Source organism: Cavia porcellus, unplaced genomic scaffold (genome assembly GCF_034190915.1).
Source record: "Cavia porcellus strain 051 isolate PalLab524CR breed Dunkin Hartley unplaced genomic scaffold, mCavPor4.1 scaffold_9, whole genome shotgun sequence".
In the NCBI taxonomy this organism is placed as follows: Eukaryota; Metazoa; Chordata; class Mammalia; order Rodentia; family Caviidae; genus Cavia; species Cavia porcellus.
In genome coordinates, this window is record NW_026947492.1 from 77187406 (window position 1) to 77208696 (window position 21291).

The 21291-nt window shown below is 45.4% G+C and overlaps 1 protein-coding gene across 2 annotated transcripts; it reads left to right on the forward strand.

Annotated features, from left to right (window-relative positions):
- The first annotated feature begins 212 nt into the window (after nucleotides 1–212).
- Nucleotides 213–7062, forward strand: Kcna4 (potassium voltage-gated channel subfamily A member 4). Of its 2 annotated transcripts, none has more exons than XM_063256751.1 (2): nucleotides 213–350; nucleotides 2913–7062. In XM_063256751.1, the coding sequence occupies exon 2, from the start codon at nucleotides 3892–3894 to the stop codon at nucleotides 5860–5862; it is 1971 nt and encodes a 656-aa protein (XP_063112821.1). In that variant the 5' UTR covers nucleotides 213–350; nucleotides 2913–3891; the 3' UTR covers nucleotides 5863–7062. The 2 variants fall into 2 exon arrangements, with proteins under 2 accessions (XP_063112821.1, XP_063112822.1); XM_063256752.1 differs by lacking the exon at nucleotides 213–350 and adding an exon at nucleotides 729–1408.
- Nucleotides 7063–21291: the final 14229 nt, after the last annotated feature.

Consider the following 21291-nt stretch of genomic DNA (forward strand, 5'->3'; position numbering starts at 1 on the left):
GAGTGGACAGCAGCGGACTGGATGGGGCGGGACGCGACAGGACCGGGTCCCAGGTGCCTGTCACCGTCACCGCCCCCTTCGCCCCGCGCCTCCTCCGCCGCCGGGGCGCCCTGGGTCCCCGCTGTCCCCTGAGTCGCCCGCGTCGTGACTGCACCGCCCGCGGCCCCACCCCGCGCCCAGGCCCCGCCCCGGGAGGCGTGTCCCGCCGGGGCTGCGGGCGGAGCGGCGTCGCGGGCGGCCGGGCGGAGCTGTCCAGGGTCAGCGCCGCGGGCCGGGCGCGGGGCTGGGTGCGACCCCGCGCCGCTGGAGCAGGACGGTCTCCCCCGGGCTTCCGGGGCGCCGCGCGGACGGTGAGTGCCCCCGGCCGCGACCGACGTTGCGGGAGATCCCGCGAGGGCGGGCGCGGGGTCGGGGCGGTGGGGTCGGATGGGGTGGCCCGCCCGTCCGGTGCCTGCTCGCGGCCGCGCCTCCCGGGTCGCCCGTGGGCTGCGGCGGGGTCGGCGTGGGCGCGAGATCGGCCTGGCGGGGGTGGGGGCGCGGGCGGAGTGCGGGGTGCGGGGTGCCGGGTGCGGGTGCGGGTGCGGGGCGGGCGGGGTCCCTGGCCTCTCGGGCGGCCGCGGGCGGCTGCTGCTTGCTGCCTGGGAGGAGGGCGACTGTCAGCAGCAGGCTGGGTTGCTGGTCCCCTTGCCCTCCTCCTCCTCCCTCCCTTCTTCTTTCCCCTTCCCTCTTTTATTTCCTTCCTTCCTTCCTTCCCTCCCTCTCTCCTCCCTCCTTCCTTCCTCTTTTCTCTTTCCCTCTTTCCTCCCCTTTTCCTTCTTTCCCTCCTTGCTTCCTTCCTTCTTCCTTCATTCCTTCCTTTCTTCCTTTCCCTTCCCTCCCTTCTTCTTCCCTTCCTTCCTCCCTTCCTTCTATCCAGGAGCAGGGAGGTACCTGGCAGCCAATTAAGAAGGAAACGATTTGCTTTTTGTCGGGTGCATGGCGAGTTAGATAAAGAAAAATTAGCAGACCTAGGGGCAGTAGATGAGAAATCGGTGTGGAGCAGGAGGGGGCAGTCTGGGTCTGCCAGAGTTGGCGGTGAACTTGGAGACCCTCTGGTTCCTGGCCTTCGGAGGAGCCGTGGGGTGAGGCAGGGTTGCTGGTGCAGAAGCTACCTAGGCCCTGCAGACGCAGCAGCAGGGCTTTATTTAAGCAGTGCGTTGTCACTGCTTGCAGAAGTTGGGGAGACACCAGCAACTCTGGGGCTGTCTGGCCTGTGCAGCCCCTAAGTGATGCTGGCCTGGGGTGGCACAGTGATTGGAGCCACCCTGAGGTGGTTTTCCAGTGCTGACTTGGGGTGGTGGCTATTGCTCAATATGAGACAGGTCGGAGTCCGCAGAGGAAGGCGCTGTCCACTGAGAAGCTGTCACAGGTGCATTTCCTGGGTTTGGGTTTGCTGTCCGTGGGGCGCCCTCTCCCTTGGGAAGGTTTAGCATCGATTGGGCAGCTCTGTGTTTGCCACTGCTGTGCTTGACATTTCCCCAAACTCCAGTGCGTTTCAGTGACAAGGTTGACAGTCTCAGGCCAAGCAGCAGGTGGTCAAGAGCCCAGCCCTGCTGATGGTTCAGAAAGCCATTTCCCTTCTGCTTCCAAGTGCTTCCAGTAATAGAAGCTGGTGGCTGCCCTGAATTCTGAGCATTGGCTTCCTCTCTGGGTCACTCCTCCCTGCTCTCTTAGAAGCCTTGTCAGAGGGATATGGAAGAAGCTGGAGGAGATAGAATATAGGGTCGGGGTGGGTGGGTCCAGATGAAACTCGCTGGACCTGGAGAGCAAAAAGGAAAAAGGAGGGCCAGGAATAGCAGGTGCCACTGCACCGAAGGGGACAGGTGATGGTCAGGAAATGGGAAGAGACTGGAAGGGAAGGGGGGCGCTCTCGGAGGGGTGGAAGCTGCAGATGAAATGGTAAGGGGTGGAGCGTGGTGCACAAAGCCCACAAGTACCAGTGTTTAAAAGATGAACTGGTTCCTCTGGAAGAGTGTAGGAGGCAACGCCTAGGTGAACGTGGCAACACTATATGGGGAGATGATTATTAGAGAGGTGGGAGCTGGGATTTGCTTCTGGGCTGTGGGTGGGGGGAGGGAGTGCTCAGGAATCCAGGCACAGAAAAACAACAGGGCCTGCTACCCCAGTGAGGAGCTGCGGGCCCAGCACAGGCACTGGGAGTCTCAGGATGTCAGCAGAGCCCTCACTGTGGATGGCAGGAGAGGACAGAAGCCTTTGGGACAGGTCAGGGCTGTGCTATTCCTGAGTACGCTGCTGTTCCTATGGCCACTCACAGTGTACAAGTCTATCCCACTGCCTCATCCACCCCTTTCTCAGGTGGCCTGAGGGACGTTGTATCATGTTATTTACACCCTGTAGAGGAGCCGATTAGATCTCTTTCAAGTAGCAGAGTCTACTTGAAAAAAACATTTTTTCCAATTTTATTCTTGAGTCAAGAGAGAAGTGCAAAGTTGCTTAATTCAGAAACACGTTAGGAGTGGAAATGTAGGAGATGCACTGAGGCGTGTGAACGGTGGGAACACCTGGAGAGAAAAGGCACTGGGGATGTGGGGTGGCCCCCTGGTTGTGAGAACGGAAAGCTGGCATTGGCCAGGGCAGGAGGAGAGCAGAAAGCCGGCGACTTGAGAGTGGAGAGAAGCAGGGGAATGGAAGTGTCATGGAAATAGACGGAGCTGAAGTCACAGCCCGAGAAGAAGGCGAGGAGGAGAGTTAAGAACAGCCTGGCCATTCTCCTGAGCAGTTGTAGTCTCCGGTCTGTTTGTCCGGCTTGCCTGAGGACGGAAGGAGGTGCCTGGTAGGGAGGCGCTTAGTTTGCCTGTGTGATGCGCCTCCTCCTTGTGTTTTGATCCTTGCCTGTTTCCCACCCCTTTCAGGTGAAGCACTGCCGCCTCTGCCCGAGTTTACCCAAGGATGCTCTGCCCTGCCTTGATTTCTGCGGAGAGCGCCGAGCTGGCGTGGCCTCGGTGGGCACTTCGTCCTGCTTCTTCTCTACCTCTCAAGGTCTCTGCCTCCACCTGCAGCTTGGCTTTGATGTGGGGTCCAGGGCACCTGTGCTGCATGTGAGGGGAGCACCTGGGGACTCTGCTCCTACACTGAGCAGCAATGGCTCGGCACCCTCCGTGCCCCATCTTAACGTGGTGGGTCAGACCTTCTCTGGAAGGCAAGTGCTAAGACTAATGGCTGATTTGCATTTTATTTAAATTTCACGGACTGGGCTTTGGACAGATTCCATGGCAGAAAAATATATTTCATTTCCTGGACACCACGGCTGGCAGTCAGATACTTGCTGCCTTGGCACCATGCAGCCGGATCACTGACCGCACCCAGGAGAGGCCTTTCCACATTGGAACATCCGCCCTGGCCGAGGGGTGTGGGAGACCCCGACTCTCCCCGTGAGGCCCACAAGCGTGAGGCTGTGTGTCTGGACCAGCGAAGGTCTGGAGAGCAGCACTGAATCCTTGAGCCGAAAGAGCATGGGGTGTGCTGATTTAAAAACAGAAAATGCAAAGTTGGACTGAAAATATCTTTAGTCTTCCAAGCAATCTGCTTAAGGGTTCCAAACTTACCTTCCTTTGGTGAGCAGAGAAGCTGCCCTATTTTTTTCCCATCTTTATTTCTTATTTTCTCTTTCTCTTTCTCTTTCACTTTCTCTGTCTCTCTGTCTCTGTCTCTCTCTTTTCTCTTTCTCCTCCTTCTCCTTCTCTTCTCTTCTCTTCTCTTCTCTTCTCTTCTCTTCTCTTCTCTTCTCTTCTCTTCTCTTGTCTTCTTTCTTTCCATCTGTTTTTCTGTCCTCTGTCTTTCGTTCTTTGCTTCTTTCACAACTGGAACCAGCCATTTCCCAAAGCTGCCGCCATGGAGGTCGCTATGGTGAGTGCAGAGAGCTCAGGATGCAACAGCCACATGCCTTACGGGTACGCAGCCCAGGCCCGGGCCCGGGAGCGCGAGAGGCTGGCGCACTCCAGGGCCGCTGCAGCTGCTGCTGTGGCAGCCGCCACTGCAGCTGCTGCAGAGGGCAGCGGAGGAGGCTCTGGGGGGTCCCACCATCACCACCAGCCCCGCGGGGCCTGCACAGCCCACGACCCTCAAGGCAGCCGCGGGAGTCGGAGAACGCGGCGCCAGCGGCCAGAGAAGAAGAAGGTCCACCACCGGCAGGGCAGCTTCCCGCACTGCTCCGACCTGATGCCCAGTGGCTCTGAGGAGAAGATCCTGAGGGAGCTGAGTGAGGAGGAGGACGAGGATGAGGACGAGGATGAGGAGGAGGAGGAGGGGAGGTTCTACTACAGCGAGGAGGACCGCGGCGATGAGTGCTCCTACACGGACCTCCTGCCCCAGGACGATGGCGGTGGAGGCGGTGGCTACAGCTCTGTCCGCTACAGCGACTGCTGTGAGCGTGTGGTCATCAACGTGTCCGGCCTGCGCTTCGAGACGCAGATGAAAACCCTGGCCCAGTTTCCAGAGACTCTGCTGGGGGACCCCGAGAAGAGGACTCAGTACTTTGACCCTTTGCGCAATGAGTACTTTTTCGACCGGAACAGGCCCAGCTTCGATGCCATCTTGTACTATTACCAGTCCGGAGGACGTCTGAAGAGGCCGGTCAACGTGCCCTTCGACATCTTCACGGAGGAGGTAAAATTCTACCAGCTGGGCGAGGAGGCCCTGCTCAAGTTCCGCGAGGACGAGGGGTTCGTGAGGGAGGAGGAGGACAGGGCCTTGCCAGAGAATGAGTTCAAGAAGCAGATCTGGCTTCTCTTTGAGTACCCAGAGAGCTCCAGTCCTGCCAGGGGCATCGCCATTGTGTCCGTGCTGGTTATCTTGATCTCCATCGTCATCTTTTGCCTGGAGACCTTGCCCGAGTTCAGGGACGACAGGGACCTGGTCATGGCACTGAGCTCCGGTGGGCACAGCGGGTCGTTGAACAACACCTCGGCGCCCCGTCTGGAGAACTCGGGCCACACGATCTTCAACGACCCCTTCTTCATCGTGGAGACGGTGTGCATCGTGTGGTTTTCCTTCGAGTTCGTGGTCCGCTGCTTCGCCTGTCCCAGCCAAGCCCTCTTCTTCAAGAACATCATGAACATCATTGACATCGTCTCCATCCTTCCTTACTTCATCACCCTGGGCACGGATCTGGCCCAGCAGCAGGAGGGCAGCAACGGGCAGCAGCAGCAGGCCATGTCCTTCGCCATCCTTAGGATCATCCGCCTGGTCCGAGTGTTTCGGATCTTCAAGCTCTCCAGACACTCCAAGGGCCTGCAGATTCTGGGCCACACGCTCCGAGCCAGCATGCGTGAGCTGGGCCTTCTCATCTTCTTCCTCTTCATAGGTGTCATTCTCTTCTCCAGTGCCGTGTATTTTGCAGAGGCAGATGAGCCCACTACCCATTTCCAAAGCATCCCCGATGCGTTCTGGTGGGCTGTTGTCACCATGACAACCGTGGGCTACGGGGACATGAAGCCCATCACAGTGGGGGGCAAGATTGTGGGGTCCCTGTGTGCCATCGCAGGTGTCCTCACCATCGCTTTGCCGGTACCCGTCATTGTCTCTAACTTCAACTATTTCTACCACAGAGAGACTGAGAACGAGGAACAGACGCAGCTGACACAGAATGCCGTCAGCTGCCCCTACCTCCCTTCCAATTTGCTCAAGAAATTTCGAAGTTCCACGTCTTCCTCCCTGGGGGACAAGTCTGAGTATCTGGAGATGGAGGAAGGGGTGAAGGAGTCCCTGTGTGCGAAGGAGGAGAAGGGTCAGGGGAGGGGGGATGACAGTGAGACAGACAAGAACAACTGTTCCAACGCGAAGGCTGTGGAGACGGATGTGTGAATGGCTTTCTCCACCAGCCAGGCCCCCCAGCATCTCCAAATAGATTTATGCATAGACAGCGCAGTTCTGAAAGTAAAATATGCAAATGAGCCCAGTGCATACGGTAGTAGGCCATGTAATGGTAATACATGGTATAATTGTTACTAAACTTGTATCACACGTCAAATAAATGAAACATCTCGGAGAAGAGGGAGGCTTAAATAGGAGCAAATCTATCTTTATATTTTTTATTAGAATGCAAGAATTTTGCACATGAGCTGGAAGGGATGTTCATAGTAAGGCTGGTTCCATGGAGAGAGAGAGAGAGAGAGAGAGAGAGAGAGAGAGAGAGAGAGAGAGAGAGAGAGAGAGTGTATGTGTGTGTGTGTGTAGGTAAATTGTCAGCATTGTTGGAAATTGTGCAGTGACAGGAAAAGTTGGCATTTTGAAGTATTTACTATGTAAGAACTAATGAATCTGAGCAGTCATTTATCAATGCTTTAATAGCATCTCTAATGTCTTGGATTCTGTAGTTGTTTTTTAAAAAACTGTAAGAGTTACTGTGTACAAAAAAAGAGGAAGTAAATTATTTAACAGAATATAGGTCACAATTTTATCTTGGATTTAATTAAAGTTTATTTTTGACTGGAAATTAACTTTTAAAAAGGCTGCAGGGGCCTTTAGAAATTGATTATATTTTATTATTAATTTTGGAAAGAAGTGACAACAAATGCCTAACATTATGGAAAAGATGGAACTGGAGAAAATGTAACAAGTTTTGTTCCCAGGTGATGGAACTGGAATTTGTTTTCCTTTGCACTACTTTATATGCTGAAGACTGAGAGACTCCATACTGTGAATGTTTGCTAATGTTACAGTTCAATGACAATCATTGGAAGAATAATTTCTTAGTCTTATTTCCTTTGCTTTCTCCTTTTTTTTGGGTGAGGCCGAGGGCCACACAGTTCTCTCGTATTCTGAAATCTGATACACACAGGGATGTGAAGTAAAATTTAGCAACTCAACCTTTTGAAATTGGTCTGTTACATTGATGCTTTGGAAACCATACCACTTTAAATCTGCTTCTGCCTCTGAAGTCCAGAATAACTTAGCCAAAGTTAATGCATGCACTGAAAGAATTCTTGAAGAAATCCAACACCCAGCAGCTACAGTGATTATGGATTAAGATCTTTTTCTATTAAATGTTCAGTATAAGTGCCAGATTCATTAAGTTTATGTTTTGTGTGCAGCATGAGGGGATCCACCTCTGGTTTCGCATTCTCTTTGCTAAAGTGGACAGAAGGATGTATTGTCTCAGAACACTGGTTTCCTCATCACCATCATAGCTTTCTTTCCTAAAGGATTTTATGACACACACAACAGCATTTAATTCACAAAGTGTTCCAAAGTCTGAGGAAAAAACTATTAACTTACTTCATACTACTGACTCAGAATAAGGTGAAGGTTAGCAAACCTGATCTGCATACACGAGAGTCCTTACTGTTCTATTTTTTAAGTGAACTTTGATTCTTTATAGAACGGATGTCCTGAGCCTTGACATCCCCTTCCCCCAATACCAGATAGGGTATCTCAGCATGTAGTACACTCAGATACTGTCAAAAGAAAATTTAAAAAGACCCGGAATGGAATTGCTTTTCTCAAGGTTTTTCAATCCAGGTCATCATTTGGTCAATTTTACTTCTTGAAAGGCATTAAAAGTTTGCATCGAGTTTTAGGGTGAAAAGTTAATCTGCACCACTCGTCTCCCCACTCTTTCGTCTTCACCTATAGGGAAATGCTTTTCCAGGGTACACTGGGAGGATGGAGGGCAGCAAGCACTAGGGTTGATCAGATGTGGAAGCCAAGGTCAGTAGTGGACAAAACATGTGCATGTCACCTGTCACCGAGACTCAGAGACGACATTGTGACATGGCTTGGATTTGGAGCAGGAGTGTAATAAGCATTGCACTCGGCAAGGCTGCTTGGTGTGCTGCTCGGCCCTGTGGCAAAGCCATGTAAAGCTTCTACACTCAGCTTCCTCATTAGTAGGAGAAAAGGGCACATAGAGCATGTTCCATGACATAGTGATGGAGAACAGATGAGAACAGGTAAAAACTCCGAAATGTTGAATTTCATGTAAGGATCTGATGTCTGGTCTTAATTTTTGAATTTTTTCTTGGAGAAATAGATATTCAGAGCTCATGAGTTTCACTTATTCTGTGAGGAGTGTATAAAAATCATGGATTGTTTTCTTTGATGCCCTTATAGGAGTTTGATTTTCAGATATAAACTTGCAAATCCTTGACTAATTACTGGAGTTTCTTTTTTGGGCATAAGATCTCAGGGATTTCAGTAGACAAGAGATCATGTTTCTTGCCTTATCTTCATCTAGATCAGATTATATCTTAAAATAAGGGTTCTCTAGTTAACAATGTTTATTGCACCATCTATAATAGCCGTGGCTATGATTTGGCTAAGTTATGAAGGAAAAATTTACTGAATTTCATTGTTTACATAACTTTTACTTTTTATATTCTGGAAAGTTAAATTCATTTGTAGATACATGTTACACTGACCTTGCTGAGAATTCAGGAAATGGAGTTATTTAGGATCCCAAGGCCCGACTTGATCTTACTGATTTTTTAAGGTGAGAAGGTTGGAAGTGCTAATCCTGGGCTTTCAAACTAAGTATTACTAGGTTGTCACTAAAGTGTGTTTATCCCCTCCCTGCAGGAAGCATTTATTTTAGAGCTGGATTTGATTCTACACAAGGGAAAGCTCTTAAGCCCTCAAGACTTGCGCAGGGACACTTTGCATGCAACACTTCTCTTACAGGGAAGGTGTGAAAGCAGGACATTCAGTGCAGCTGTGAATGTATAGTGTTCTTCCAAATCGGAGCTCGGCAAAGTGCTTTAGAATCGTTTGTTAAAATTTTATACTAAGGAAGATGCTTCCAGTTACTCTGTGTAGCTGATTTAGGAAACTGGATCTCCTTAGATCCGCCCTACACATTTGTTGTAAGAGAATAGGGAAACGACCCCTCGTGGAGATCAGAATTCTTGGGATCTGGGACGCAGGAGCTGCTTTTCCCATGATGGTGTTGCCCGCGGCGCCCTACTGAGGGCTGGGCTCTGAGGTCTATTTCCAGGGAGGGCGCAGTGTTCCTTCCTGCAGGGGCCTGATGAGGAAAGCTAGGCCTAACTTAAAGGAAGAGAGGAGGAAGAAATAGTCTTTTTGATTTCTGTGAGAGAGCCTTAGTAGGTTCCAGGAGAAGGAAGGTAGTTAAGAGCTGCTACCAGCCCAGGGCGAATACTTCTGTCTCCCCAGGGAACTATTTTCTTTTTCTTGTTTTCTTTTCCTTTTTCTCCTTTTTGTTGTGTCTTTGCCCTCTTCTCTTCTCTTCCTTTCCATTTCTTTGTTTTTTTTTTTTCTGTGTCCCCTCCTTTTTCTATCCATCTTGGAAAATCCAGGATATTGGGCTACATTATTACTTTCTCCCTTTGAGTGCCAAAAGTTTCCTGTGGGCTTGCAGAAAATATTATATTAGCTTTATATTTTCTGAGTCTTTTAGTCAGACCAGCCTGGATTACTTTTTTTAGTTAAGTGGGAAAAGCGTAACAGTTTTAAAATCTCACTGTTAGATTAACTGCAGTATCAGGAGTTTGAGATTTAAAATAAGCTGAATGAATGAGAAGATGTATTTCAAAGCTATTTATCCTCATTGTTAAAGACAGTTGACTCACTTAATGAAAACTGACTCCTCTGACTCCAGTTGAATCCTTAACGGTGAAAGTTGGTAAGTAAACATTTTTATTTCTTGCTTTGCTATTTTGCCATTGTGTCAGTAAACAGAGCACCAAGCCCTGTGCTGAGGACTCCTTTTATGCTTGGACACATACAGCATTGCACAATTGCCGTGGCATCCCTTGTTAAATTTGCTCTCAACAGGATCATGGCAGCTTTGTGGAAATCTCCTCTTGAAGCATGTGTTGAGAGAGAGCTCAGGGTATGGGCAGGGTACACCTAAGAAGAATATTCTAAATTAAAATACATGTTTTCCTATTTTTAAAAAAAGTCTACAGCAATACATAGAAAATTATTTTTAATGGCATTGGAATAATAACAGGAGCATTTCCTGCTGCCCAGTAGAATCAGGAATGGTGGTGTTCATGATTAATTTCCAGGGCTTTCGTGTGACTTGGCAGCTCGACGGGTAAAGGGACACCTCAGATGCCGTGTGAGCTGCACTGCTGGGCTTGTGTGTGGATGCAGACAGTAATACCCCTCTTTGTGTTCTGTGTTTTTTTATTGATACAGTTTAGAATGATTACGGGTTGTCACTGAGTGACACAAGGGCCTGTTCCAGGAAATCTTCCTGACCCAAAAGTCATTCTGAATTCTGCAAGGGACAAATGATGTGGACAAAAGGTACTTCTTGGTTTTCCTGCCTGAAAAGAAACTTGACCCTGAGGACAGGCTCTGCCAGAGCCTGTAGGCAGTACCACGGGTTAGCAGACGTCTCCGCTGCTAGCATGGAAATCAGCGGAGCTGTGCGAAGCTAGGCGGTGGAGCGGTTTGTGTTCAAGCTGGAGGAACCAGTCCTGTTTTTGCAGCAAATGGGAGTAATTCTGAGAAGTAAAGGCAGATTAGGATTGTTCTCTGAGTTTTATTTCTGGCTTACTTCTCTGTTTCCATAGCAGTCCCAGTTTCTGACACTATCATCTTAGTAAATGTATGCTAATCAAACCATATGGCCTAACTTGAAGTTCAGAAGATGTGGGTAAATGGGCTTTGCCATGGCATGAGTTGATCACTTTGAAACCGTGCTGAGTAATGGAGCAGAAAGCCGTCCTGGGACTCAGGCATCCCTTGTGGATGTGAGGCATCAGAATAGATGTTTGGAGCAAATAGTGTGCTAGTGGCCAGGTCACAGTCTTGGAAAGTGTATCTCCAACCCACTGGTCACAGTGTTGCCCAATGATGATCCATTTGTTGTCGTTGGTGTTTTGGAAGTAATGAGTTCCTGGAACTAAATGAGTCGGTAGTTGACCCAGTCAGTCCTTGCTTCTGGACCTACAAAAGATCCACGGGGGAGAGTTCCCATATCTGATGTGTTATCTGTGTCTGGTGTTACCCAGCCTCGGAATGGTGCTGTCTCCTGTGGTGTAACTAGGAGAGAGAATGCAAAACTCATAAGATAAAGTGATGCAGCACCTGCAAATGACAAAAACTCCAGAGCTAGAAGCTAACGGGGAAGCTTGGCTTGTGGGGCCAAAACCTCATGTTCACTAAAACCAAGTACCTCCAGGACTTAGGGGGGTGCCTTTTTCAGGTTGCCTCACCACCAGCAGAAGGAATCAAGAGTTGAAAAAGCAGGAAGAAGCTGCTGAGTGAATGTGCAAGTGAACGTCTTTTGGAGACATAATAGAAGTGCACCTGAGCCCTAATTTTAATAGTATTTTTTAGAAATACTAACAATAGAATGGATGCTTTTTCTTCCCAGGTATTGACATTGTATAGAAATATAATAGGAGTATATTTTCATGATTCTGTAGATCAAGTATGGATTTTCAAAATCAGAGAGGATGAAGGCATTTTATCCCCAATTTCTTTATCTGTGGTCTTTGGAGGGTCAGTTACCTTGTAAACCAGTCAAATACAGTTATGTGGTGAGTCCCCCTTGGATACTCACTAAAGCTGGGTGGTGCGGAGCTAAATTATTGTATTTGTTTCAAAAGAGTGGTAATGGTAATGCATTCATATTTTCACATGTATTATATATTTCTTATTTCACTTTCATTATGGTGAAAGGCTTGTCTAAGCGATAACCGTCTAACACAGGGACACTGAGCCTTTCAGGGCTCTCGGTGCTACAGACAGACGGCTGGGTTGGATGCAGCAGGGTCTAAGGTACTGAAAAGGCATATGGAGGAATGGTGAGAATGTGGGGTATTCATGAGTAGCTGAGTGTGTGCAGTTTTTCAAGAATGGTGTTACTTGAAGACCAAAGCATCTTTCTTTACGTGTTAGGTTGAATTTTTATGTCGTAGAGCTGTCGTGCGAGACAAGGGTATGTAGAATTTCATTCTCAGGAGGAAGGGTTAATTCGCGTGCTTCCTGAGATACTTCCAAGTGCTCACTGTATTTAGCTTTTCATGTCTGGTAGGCCTGCTGTGTGAAGATCAGCTGTAAATTGGAAACTGGATCATATAATCCATAGCTCTGCTGTGTCTTGCCTGGACACCCAACACCCTTATCTTTCTGTTCTTTGGGGTGGCTTTTGTTTGCTATGACTTTCTCAATTGTCTCAGGTTTAATTATAGCTTTAAGAAGTTTTATGCTGTTTTGGAAACATACTCCAATGTCTTTGTCAGTATTCACATACAAAGCCATACAGAAGCTGGAACACAGCATCCCTCCTGGAGACGGGAACGAGCCTTTTCCGTGATGGGAATCATGTTAGTTAACAGAGGATGCCTGCTGTTGTTTATAAGCTGAATGTGCCTGTACCTGAGTGGACTCAGGCTCTCCCAAAGAACACTGATTGTGTTGTTAGCACCTGAGTGAGTCTTTTCTGTCCCTTTGAGTTGGTGAAGATCATTATCCTAGTGAGGCTTCGTTTGCTAGTAAACTGAGTAAGAAATAATTGGACTTTATTGAGAGATGAGAGAATCTTTAGGGAATGTGTTGGTATTCATATTTACTTATTCACTTGTCATTTGTGGTTTGTGTCATTGTTGGTGTTACTGTATTGAAATGATTTTTAATGTTAGTCTGATTAGCCTAAAAGTTATTGACTTTTGATAAAAGCTGAGTCTAAGCATCACACTGTCCTACTCCCTTTAAGCATATGTGTAGTCCCTTATTTCCAGAAATTAACACGAGGTTTGGAGATTGCAATCTATATTCAGAGCTATTTATTTGGAGAAATATTTAGCCCATAAATAATGATTCAGACATTCAGGTTTCTACAGATGCTAATAGAATCTGATTTTCTTCTCTTTTTCTGACTTTTCACATTATATTTAATGGGTGAATCTTATGTAAATACTTCATCTTCCAGCAAATTAAGTGAAAAGCTCGGCTACAAATTGAATAGCTGGTAACAAGGGTATTCAATCATTATTTTTCCAGCATTTGCTGGTGATCGGTTTAGAAGCTGATGTTAGCCAATCTGGAGGATCGCCTCTGTGCATGGCACAGTCCACATGACTGGGCAGGTCCCTTAGAAACAGGTTTCCTACCCGTGTTCCTAGAAAGAATCTCAGCACTTTTGATCTATTTCTTCCAGAATGGATTCAGACTATGAGAAGTCAACAACAGATCTTTATTTTTTTCCTGGAAGGGTAATAGGATCTAAACAGGATTCAAGATCTAAACTTGAGAGTCAGAGGGCAGGAGAAAGAGTTAGGGTTAAAGAAAATCATGAGCCTGATGTTGACAATGCCTGGGTCAGTCTGAAAGCTGCTGTCAGTCTGGCTAGCCCGGGAAATCCAGGCAGCTGAATGAATCTCTTCGAGGAGATGTGTGCATACCTGTCCCAGCGACCCCACTCTCTTTGCTCCTGTCTTTGTGGATGCTCGCATAACAGGACTGCTGCTGGGAGTGAAGGCTGTGTTCTGACTGAGGATGAGCCCTTCCCCTCTGAGTAAGGGACTCTTCTGTCTTTAAGAGATCATCACGCGGGCACTTACTTTTCAAAGGGGAGGACCCCTCCACCCCCTCTCCCATGTCCAGTGCCACCAGCACAGTGGTACATTGAAACCAAGATGGAGCTCAGCAAACCCATTCCAGCCCCGAGGAGGAGTGTCAAGGACACAAAACTGCATGATGTGTTTGTGCTGGTTGTTGTTGGTGTGCAAGACTTAGAGGAGTGGGGAAGTCATGAAATTAGAAGGCTGCTGTCATAGGCACCTTGCTGATGTAGCTGTCACGGGTGGAGGCTGATTCCCATCTATGAGGAGGAGGAGGAGAGAAGGTGTCATTCACTACGGGGGTCCACTGGCTTCACAAACTGTGAGGCAGTGTGAGAACACATGGAGAGAGAGAGGATTAGATGCGATCAGGGTAAGGCAACATACAGTACACCGAGGTGCAAATCATCTGGTGACACCAGCTATTTTTACTCTCTCAAGGGATTGAGTGGAATCTGGCTGGGATTGTCTCTGTTCAGGAATTACTGTTTCTTTTTTTTGCCCGTCCATAGTTAGAGATCACTTAAGTACTTCAGGATAAATCCTGCCTTCAGTGCTGAAATAAGCTGAAGATTACATGCTGGATGCACCCTCCACCACCTTTTCAGTTATGATAAACCACGGCTGTGTTAGTCTTTGCAAGATAGACTAGATAAGACTCCTGACTTGTAAAATTCTTCCAGCCTCCCTGCAAAGATTTGGGGCAGAAATTCAAGCAGACTGTTCTAATATAAATTCAGACTGAATATTAATTGGCTCCAAGTATGCAAGGATCTCTTTCCTGCTTTTGTTTACAATCTCTCCATCCCGTGGTGAAGGCTTGGTTTTTGTTTGTTTGTTTATTTTTGGAGACTGCAGAGACAGTCTTATAAAAATGCTCAGGTCTCCCTCCTTCCCAGCATCTACTACCTTATCACACTTGCTTCTTCAGCAGAAGCCCAGTCTGGAAGGCTTCTGTTGCCTCCCGCTCACAGATTTCTCAGGAAGAGCATTTTCCATGTGTTTCAGGTAGACGACATCTCGCCGAGGTATAAATCAGGTCACAGCAATGCATACCCAGAGAGCGGCTGCAGCACCTGCGCTTCAGGGCTCTTCTGTTCTGTTGTTACGCCAGCTATTTTCTGCCTGTTACTGAACAGCTGGGATTTTAGAAACAGCTGGATGATGAGTTGGATTTTTTCTCATTTTGCACCCAGATGCTTGATTACTGTGTAGAAACAAGTCCAGGGTGGAATGGCCTGGGAGCATAATAGCAAAAATCTGCTCTGACACAACCATTGTTATTAGCGGTGGGATCACGAAAGCGAAGGGCGGCTCTGGCTCCTGTTGGATGCACAGACATGCTGTTGGTAAAGCGTCTGCATTTCCACTCCCAGGCAAAGCGCTTGGTTTGCCAGCTTTTAAAATGCCTCCTGCTTTATTTCTCAGGCTACCGAAGCGAATCTCGGGCTGTTCCATTTATGGGCTTACATTCATGGCTTGAGGGGAAATGTCTCTGCGCCCTGGGGCACCACCTGAGATTTCTATTCACAGCTGGCGAGGAGGCGAGAATCCTGCAGCAGGCTGCATGCAGTCCTCTCGCCAGCGAGTCTATTTTTAGGCTGGCCCCTGTGTGACTGATTTCACCTCGATGGAAGACCTGAAATTCAAAGATGCCACAGCGTTTTAGTGCGATGATGTGCAGGTTGCTGAGGCTGCGTGGAGTCTGCAGGTACACTTTCAATTCAGGTTCTCTTTCTCGGTTCCTTACCCCAGGCTAAAATTAGAATGGAAAGGGATTCACAGGCTCCTTTTCCTTCTCCCAGTTATTCTTTCAACAGATGTTTGTTAAGCTCAAGCTGTGGCTGGCTGTGCTGCATATCTGATCACTAGCTGCACTGAAACTTCAGAGAATCACAGGCCAAATATAAGGATTCTTGAGCTATGAAAAGGCTCATTTTAAAAAAAAAATATTTTTCTAAAAAATCAAGATTCTTACTTGGTTTTACTACAGCTTTTTTCCTCTTCACTGAATTTAAATGTGTGACCAGGTCTAGTTTCACCTTAAACAGGGAATTGTCAGACTGCCATGCTTTAGTTGTACTTATCTTTTGTAATTTTTGTCTTTTTTTTAAAAAAATGTGCTTTATTCTGTGTAATAACTTCTGCACAAATTGTGCAGTAAGTGATCCTAGATTCAACATGTTATTTTAACAATGGGCAGTGTTTTCAAATAGCAGAGGTGATAGAATGACAAAATACTTCCTCCTTTTAGCCACCAAAATTATAATTCTTTCTTTTAATTGTTAATCACATTGTATGTGATTAAATTAGGGTGAGGGGGAGAGAGAAACAGAGAAAGACAGAGAGTCAGAGAGAAAGAGAAAAGTACATTTAACTAAAATAATAAACATCTGTACAATAATAAATAATAATAGTATTTTTTGTCTCAAAGTAAAAGTTCTATTACCACCATTCTTTGGCCCCACAAAACCATAAAACAGAGCCATCTGTTTCTTTCTCTCTGGAAAGGTATGTTATTAATGGTGTATCTACAAATTGTGACTTTAATAAAGACTTGAGTTTCCTTCTTGGGGCTTTTTTGGACATTGCTCCCTATGTGAGCAGAATGGGACTGTATCACTCAGATGGCCCTGCGAGGGAAGTTGAGGCAAAGGAGGGATTTTTCTTTGAGGTACTTTTTGTCTGCCTTGATCAGGTTCAGAATATCCTTACTCAACGCCCATTTGGTTTCAAGACAATGTCTGATCCCTGTCTCTTGACATTAAAGCTCTCGTGCTTGACACACAGGTGAAACCACAGTTTAGCTATCTCCCATCAGCTTCCTTAACTAGGAACTGTGTCTTGCATACTACCTATGTGTGTTCTGTTTCATACCTTATGTTAGAGTCCTTGGCACTGAGTCTTCATTGAAGTCAAATGCACATTATCTTTAATTCAAATACTAGGTAGATTTTTTTTTTTCGTTTTTCGTTTTTATCGGTACCAGAGATCGAACTCACGACTGCTGCTGCCTGAAACCAAAACAACTGGTCAATCTGTGAAAGGGGGGGGGGGGCAAACCAAGTCGAATGTCTGGTGTTGCAAAGCCATTGATTCAATTCTGCTTCATTAAGCCATTAGAATCAAGTATGTCCTGCATTCCCCTCACATTGGGAAAATTTTCAGTTTCTATCCATGCTGCCAGGGAATACATTTAACTATAAAATCATTTTGTGGGATTTTTTTTTTTAACATTAGAAAGTGCAACTATTCTTGTGCCTTACAAATAGGACATTCTATATTTAAGATGCAATGAAATCATTGTATCTGATTTCTTAAAAATGAGACTTTTTCTATACCATTTTTCATGAGAGTATTTGCAAATGTGAGAATGGCCTAAATTAGCCAACATGCACCTAATATTTGAAGCTAGTCAGGTATGTTGCTGAGCTGTTCATTAGTACTCTGTGTGGAGGAAACGGCTTATAGGTTTTCTTTTTCTTTTTTTAGACATACAGAAAATGGGACATGGAAGGTCATGTATTTATTTATAATTTCGGAAACAAACTAATACTTATGAATGTCAAAACATTCTGTGTGGTCACTCAGAAGTCCCTTTAAGGAGGACAAATATATCAATTTTCTTCATCTGCCCAAGGAAGTATAATATAGAAACATGATATGATATATAAAGATATTTATGAGCCATTAAATATATTTGTACTCGTAGCATTATTCTTGTATTTAAGGACTTTTCAAAAGCATGCTATATAGCCCAAGAGGTATTATAAGGCTGCTCATAGAACAGAGTTTGACAACTTGAAAGTCTGCCTTCCTGGAAGAGGACTGACATTTTCAGAGGAAAGTGTCTCCATATATACATCTGAATATATATTCCCCAATCTGTCACTTCTATTTTAGACCTTGACCTGACAGTTGGGTTCTGGATTTTGCTCCTTCTGTAGTGAAATCATTGGTTTGTGTGCCACTACAGAATAATTAATTGCTTCTATTAGAAGTATTAAGTTTTGTATTAAAATAAGAGGCTCTAGTAATTTGTACTGATTGAACCTTAGTTGCGTTAAAACAGAGCCGATATTTCTCTGTTCATGGCCCATTTAGAGCAATTTCTTTTGTAATTATGTTTTTCTAGTACTTTGTAAAGAATGTCAGTGCCTGGGTTTACTCAGTACCTTATTATTACAGCCTGGTCTTGCTTTTCACCAAAGCCTCACTGTTTGCCATGAAGCCCGTCCAGCCTCTACAGAATATTCTGGAAAGCATCTCATACTAAAACTCCAAGCAGAAAGATGGCTCAACAGGAGGAATTCAAGGACTGCATTCTAGGCAGCGAAGGGTACTTCATGTAAAGTACTGATGACCTAATGACCCCATTTCCTGAAAAATAGTCTAGGATTTTAGCAAATTGAATGGTGTCATAGCCCCCACCCTTCAACGCCAGTTAGTCGCTGTGTATTACAAATGAATGTCATATGAAAAATTGAGAATTGGTTATTCTAATGTAAAAAGGTTTATTAGTAAATAAACTAGCATTTTATGCTAATTTTGATACTATTGCTTACTCTTGCACAGAAGCCTTTTTTGCAGGCAGCTCTTGGTTCTCTAGCTAACAGGTAATAAGATCAAGGAGTTCAAAGCTAGTTTAATCATGAGTAAGTCAGAGTTGCCTTTGTGTATTTGTACTAGCCGCTAGAATACAAACCTTTTAGATTAGAATTTCTATGATTAGCCTTTTCATGTCATTACGTTTAAATAATTTGTTCATTTCATGGGAAGCTTGGGTGCCGAGTGCGTGGTACACAGGCGTAGTGATGGAGTTTGCTATTGCCTTCTCGCCCAGTGCTCTGGATGGATTTGTACTTAGAGTTTTTTATTGTCTCTCAGATGCATGGAGAAGCATGCAGTGTTTTTTGTCAGGCTGTGTCCAAGTGGTGACCAGAATGTTCGTGAGAAACAGTTGGGTGTTTGCGAGTGAGGTGACCTTGGGCGTTGGGGCTCATCCTACCTAGACGTGTGTGTGTTCCTGGGTTCAGTGAAGTGGCTGATGCATGTGCGTCTATGCGAAGAGTTTTAAAAGTCTCGGAAGCAGCTGGCTTGCGCTCTTGGTCACGCCGGAGATATGAGGGTATGTGTCGTGCTGTGTGCACGGCAGCAGAGAGGGACACTCTGGGTACTGGCCGTGCCTGGGGACTGATAGGGCGGACCACGCTATTCACTTCTTGCTTTTACCAGACACTGAAATTGCTTTCATGCATTTTTAAAAGTGCCCTTAAATACATTTCTCTTATGTACTACAGTGTAATATATTGTAATATGAGCATTCCATCTCACCATGATGGCAGGGAATCACAACAATAAAAAGAGTAGTAGTTATTATAATTAGAGTCTAAAGAGTTATTTAAAGTTAATTTTTAACTGTAATGATGCTACTACATTGCATGTAGAGAAAAGAGGAAAAAACAAGTGTTTTGTTATTTCTCTGCTCTCCAACATGTTTTCCCGACACATCTTTATCCTACCTCACTATAATTGTGTCATGCCAGTTATCTGAGTTGTAACTTTTCCTTGCACATGATAGCAGTCCTCTTTCCTTCTTTTGTACTGGGTGTTGAACTCAGGGCCTCGCACTTGCCAGGCAGGCCTGCACCACTGAGCTATGGTTCCTGGGGCCCCAGTCCAACTCTCTTCTTTATGTTATTCATAGTTTTATGTTTTAAACGTTTTTCTTTTTGCCAAACCTTTTGCTCATACCATATTATATTTAGTGTATTAGCAGTTTTCTTCATCATTTCAGGATTATGGATATTTCCTATATTGCTTTGCTTTTTTATTATAAATAAACTATAATAAACAGCTTCAAAAATATACTATGCAAGAAATTTTTGCTATATTTTTGACTTGCTTCCAAGGAGCAGTTGTTCATTTTTAAATAAAGAGACGTCAATTTTCAATGATACTGCATTCTTGTATAATATTAATACATTTAGTATATTTGTAATGAATCTAGTTGGGCAAGAAATAACTTTTGAAAATTCATTTGTAGTTATGCAGCATTAATCTCTTAAATCTTATTGATAATGTAATGTCTGTAAGTTGAGCTCTGTTTTGCCAGTCCATATAGCAAATTGTTGCAGATGATAAAATTGAACAGCTGATGTTAAGGTAGTTTGTATTAGTTTCTTGCTATTTTACTGTAATGAGATGCCTGTGCTTTTTCATTTGGCTCATGGAGATCAGGTTAATTATAATCTGTTTCTCCTCATCTAAGCTGAAGATTCCCCTCATTTAGCTCTGTAATATCTCAGCTCTGTGTCACTCCAGCCAGATTGGTCTCAAAATTTGTTCTTAAGAAGTATACTGTCCTCAGTACCTAAGCGATGCATAGGTTGTGAGTTAATATTCCTTAGAGATACGTAACTCGACTCAGATTTTACCTCCTGTTCTCTTTCTCTTTTCTCTCCTTTCTTCTTCAGTCCCTTTTCTTTACATTTCTAAAATTGATTCAGTGTTTTAATGTGAGGTGCAGTTAGCAAATAGAGGGCCTCTTTTTGCTTCTTCTCACCTTTTGGAGATGCAATATGTTTTAGAAGGGTTTAGAAGCGTTCAGACCAAAATATACTAACCTATCTCTTAGAGAATTGGGCTTTCCAGAGGATGGTGTGATGTTAGTGTAGTTATCTCTGAGACCAATACAAGTTATTCCTAGGAATACTAATTCCTGCTCCCGAACAGCAATCTCTGTCTGTCTAACTTTCTGGATCAACATTTTAATGGAAAAGGCCTAGGGGCAAGAGCCAGGTGACCTTTTATTTTTTCTTTTGCCTTAGCAGTTAAAAGCATAGTTTCAGCTCCTACTTCCAGATCTCCTGAAGAATTTCTGTAATCATTTAAAAACTGCATATTTGAAATGGTCAGACAGCAGTTTTTTACTTTGAATTTTTTCTTATCTGTTCATCTTTGGCCTTGTTTGAGGGACTCTATCCAATTCAGTTAAAGCTGATTACAGTTATTCCTGGAGTCATCTCTTGTGTTAGATGGACTCTGTAGAAATAATTACATTTTTATTTTACCCCATAGAGAGCTTGCCAGGTGCATTTCTTCCAATTCTGCCTTGCCTGTCACAGGAGGTCCTGACAGGGTGAACTAGCATGGTGAGACTTCCAGTCATCAGGAACTTCAGTAAGAAGACTGTGCTACCAGAACCAGTTCCCCAGTTTTAAAACAAATGAGTAGACAGAAATCAGAACCTCCTGATATGCTAAATGAGACAGTTCAGCTGTGAAGAGACACTTGGAGTTTTGAAACCTCACTGGTTGGTTTTCGTGTGCTGGCACAGTTGCCAAACATTGACGTTGGTTTTTATAGATTAGCAGCCAGCAGATGCTGGGGAGCCCACCATGTATGGGTACAAATCCTACTTAGAGTTCATAAAGGGCTATTAATGTGGCTTGCACGCATGTCAAATAGCTTTTTCTGTGTGTCAGTGCACTATAGAATGTATTGGCTTACAATTTAGGAATGATATATTTCTAGGTTGGAAATGTTCTGGCTGGTTTCAGCGGGGTGGTTCTTGTTTTGGGACCACCAAGCCCCCACCTGTGTCTGTAGTCAGCTGTGGAGCCTATTCCTAACCCAGCAATCTCATATGGTCTCAGACATGTGTATGGAAGTGGACATAGTGGCCAAGCATTGTATCTCCATCATCAAGTGGGGCAAATTTGGCTTCTTCACACAGCTGGTTCCAAAAACAGGA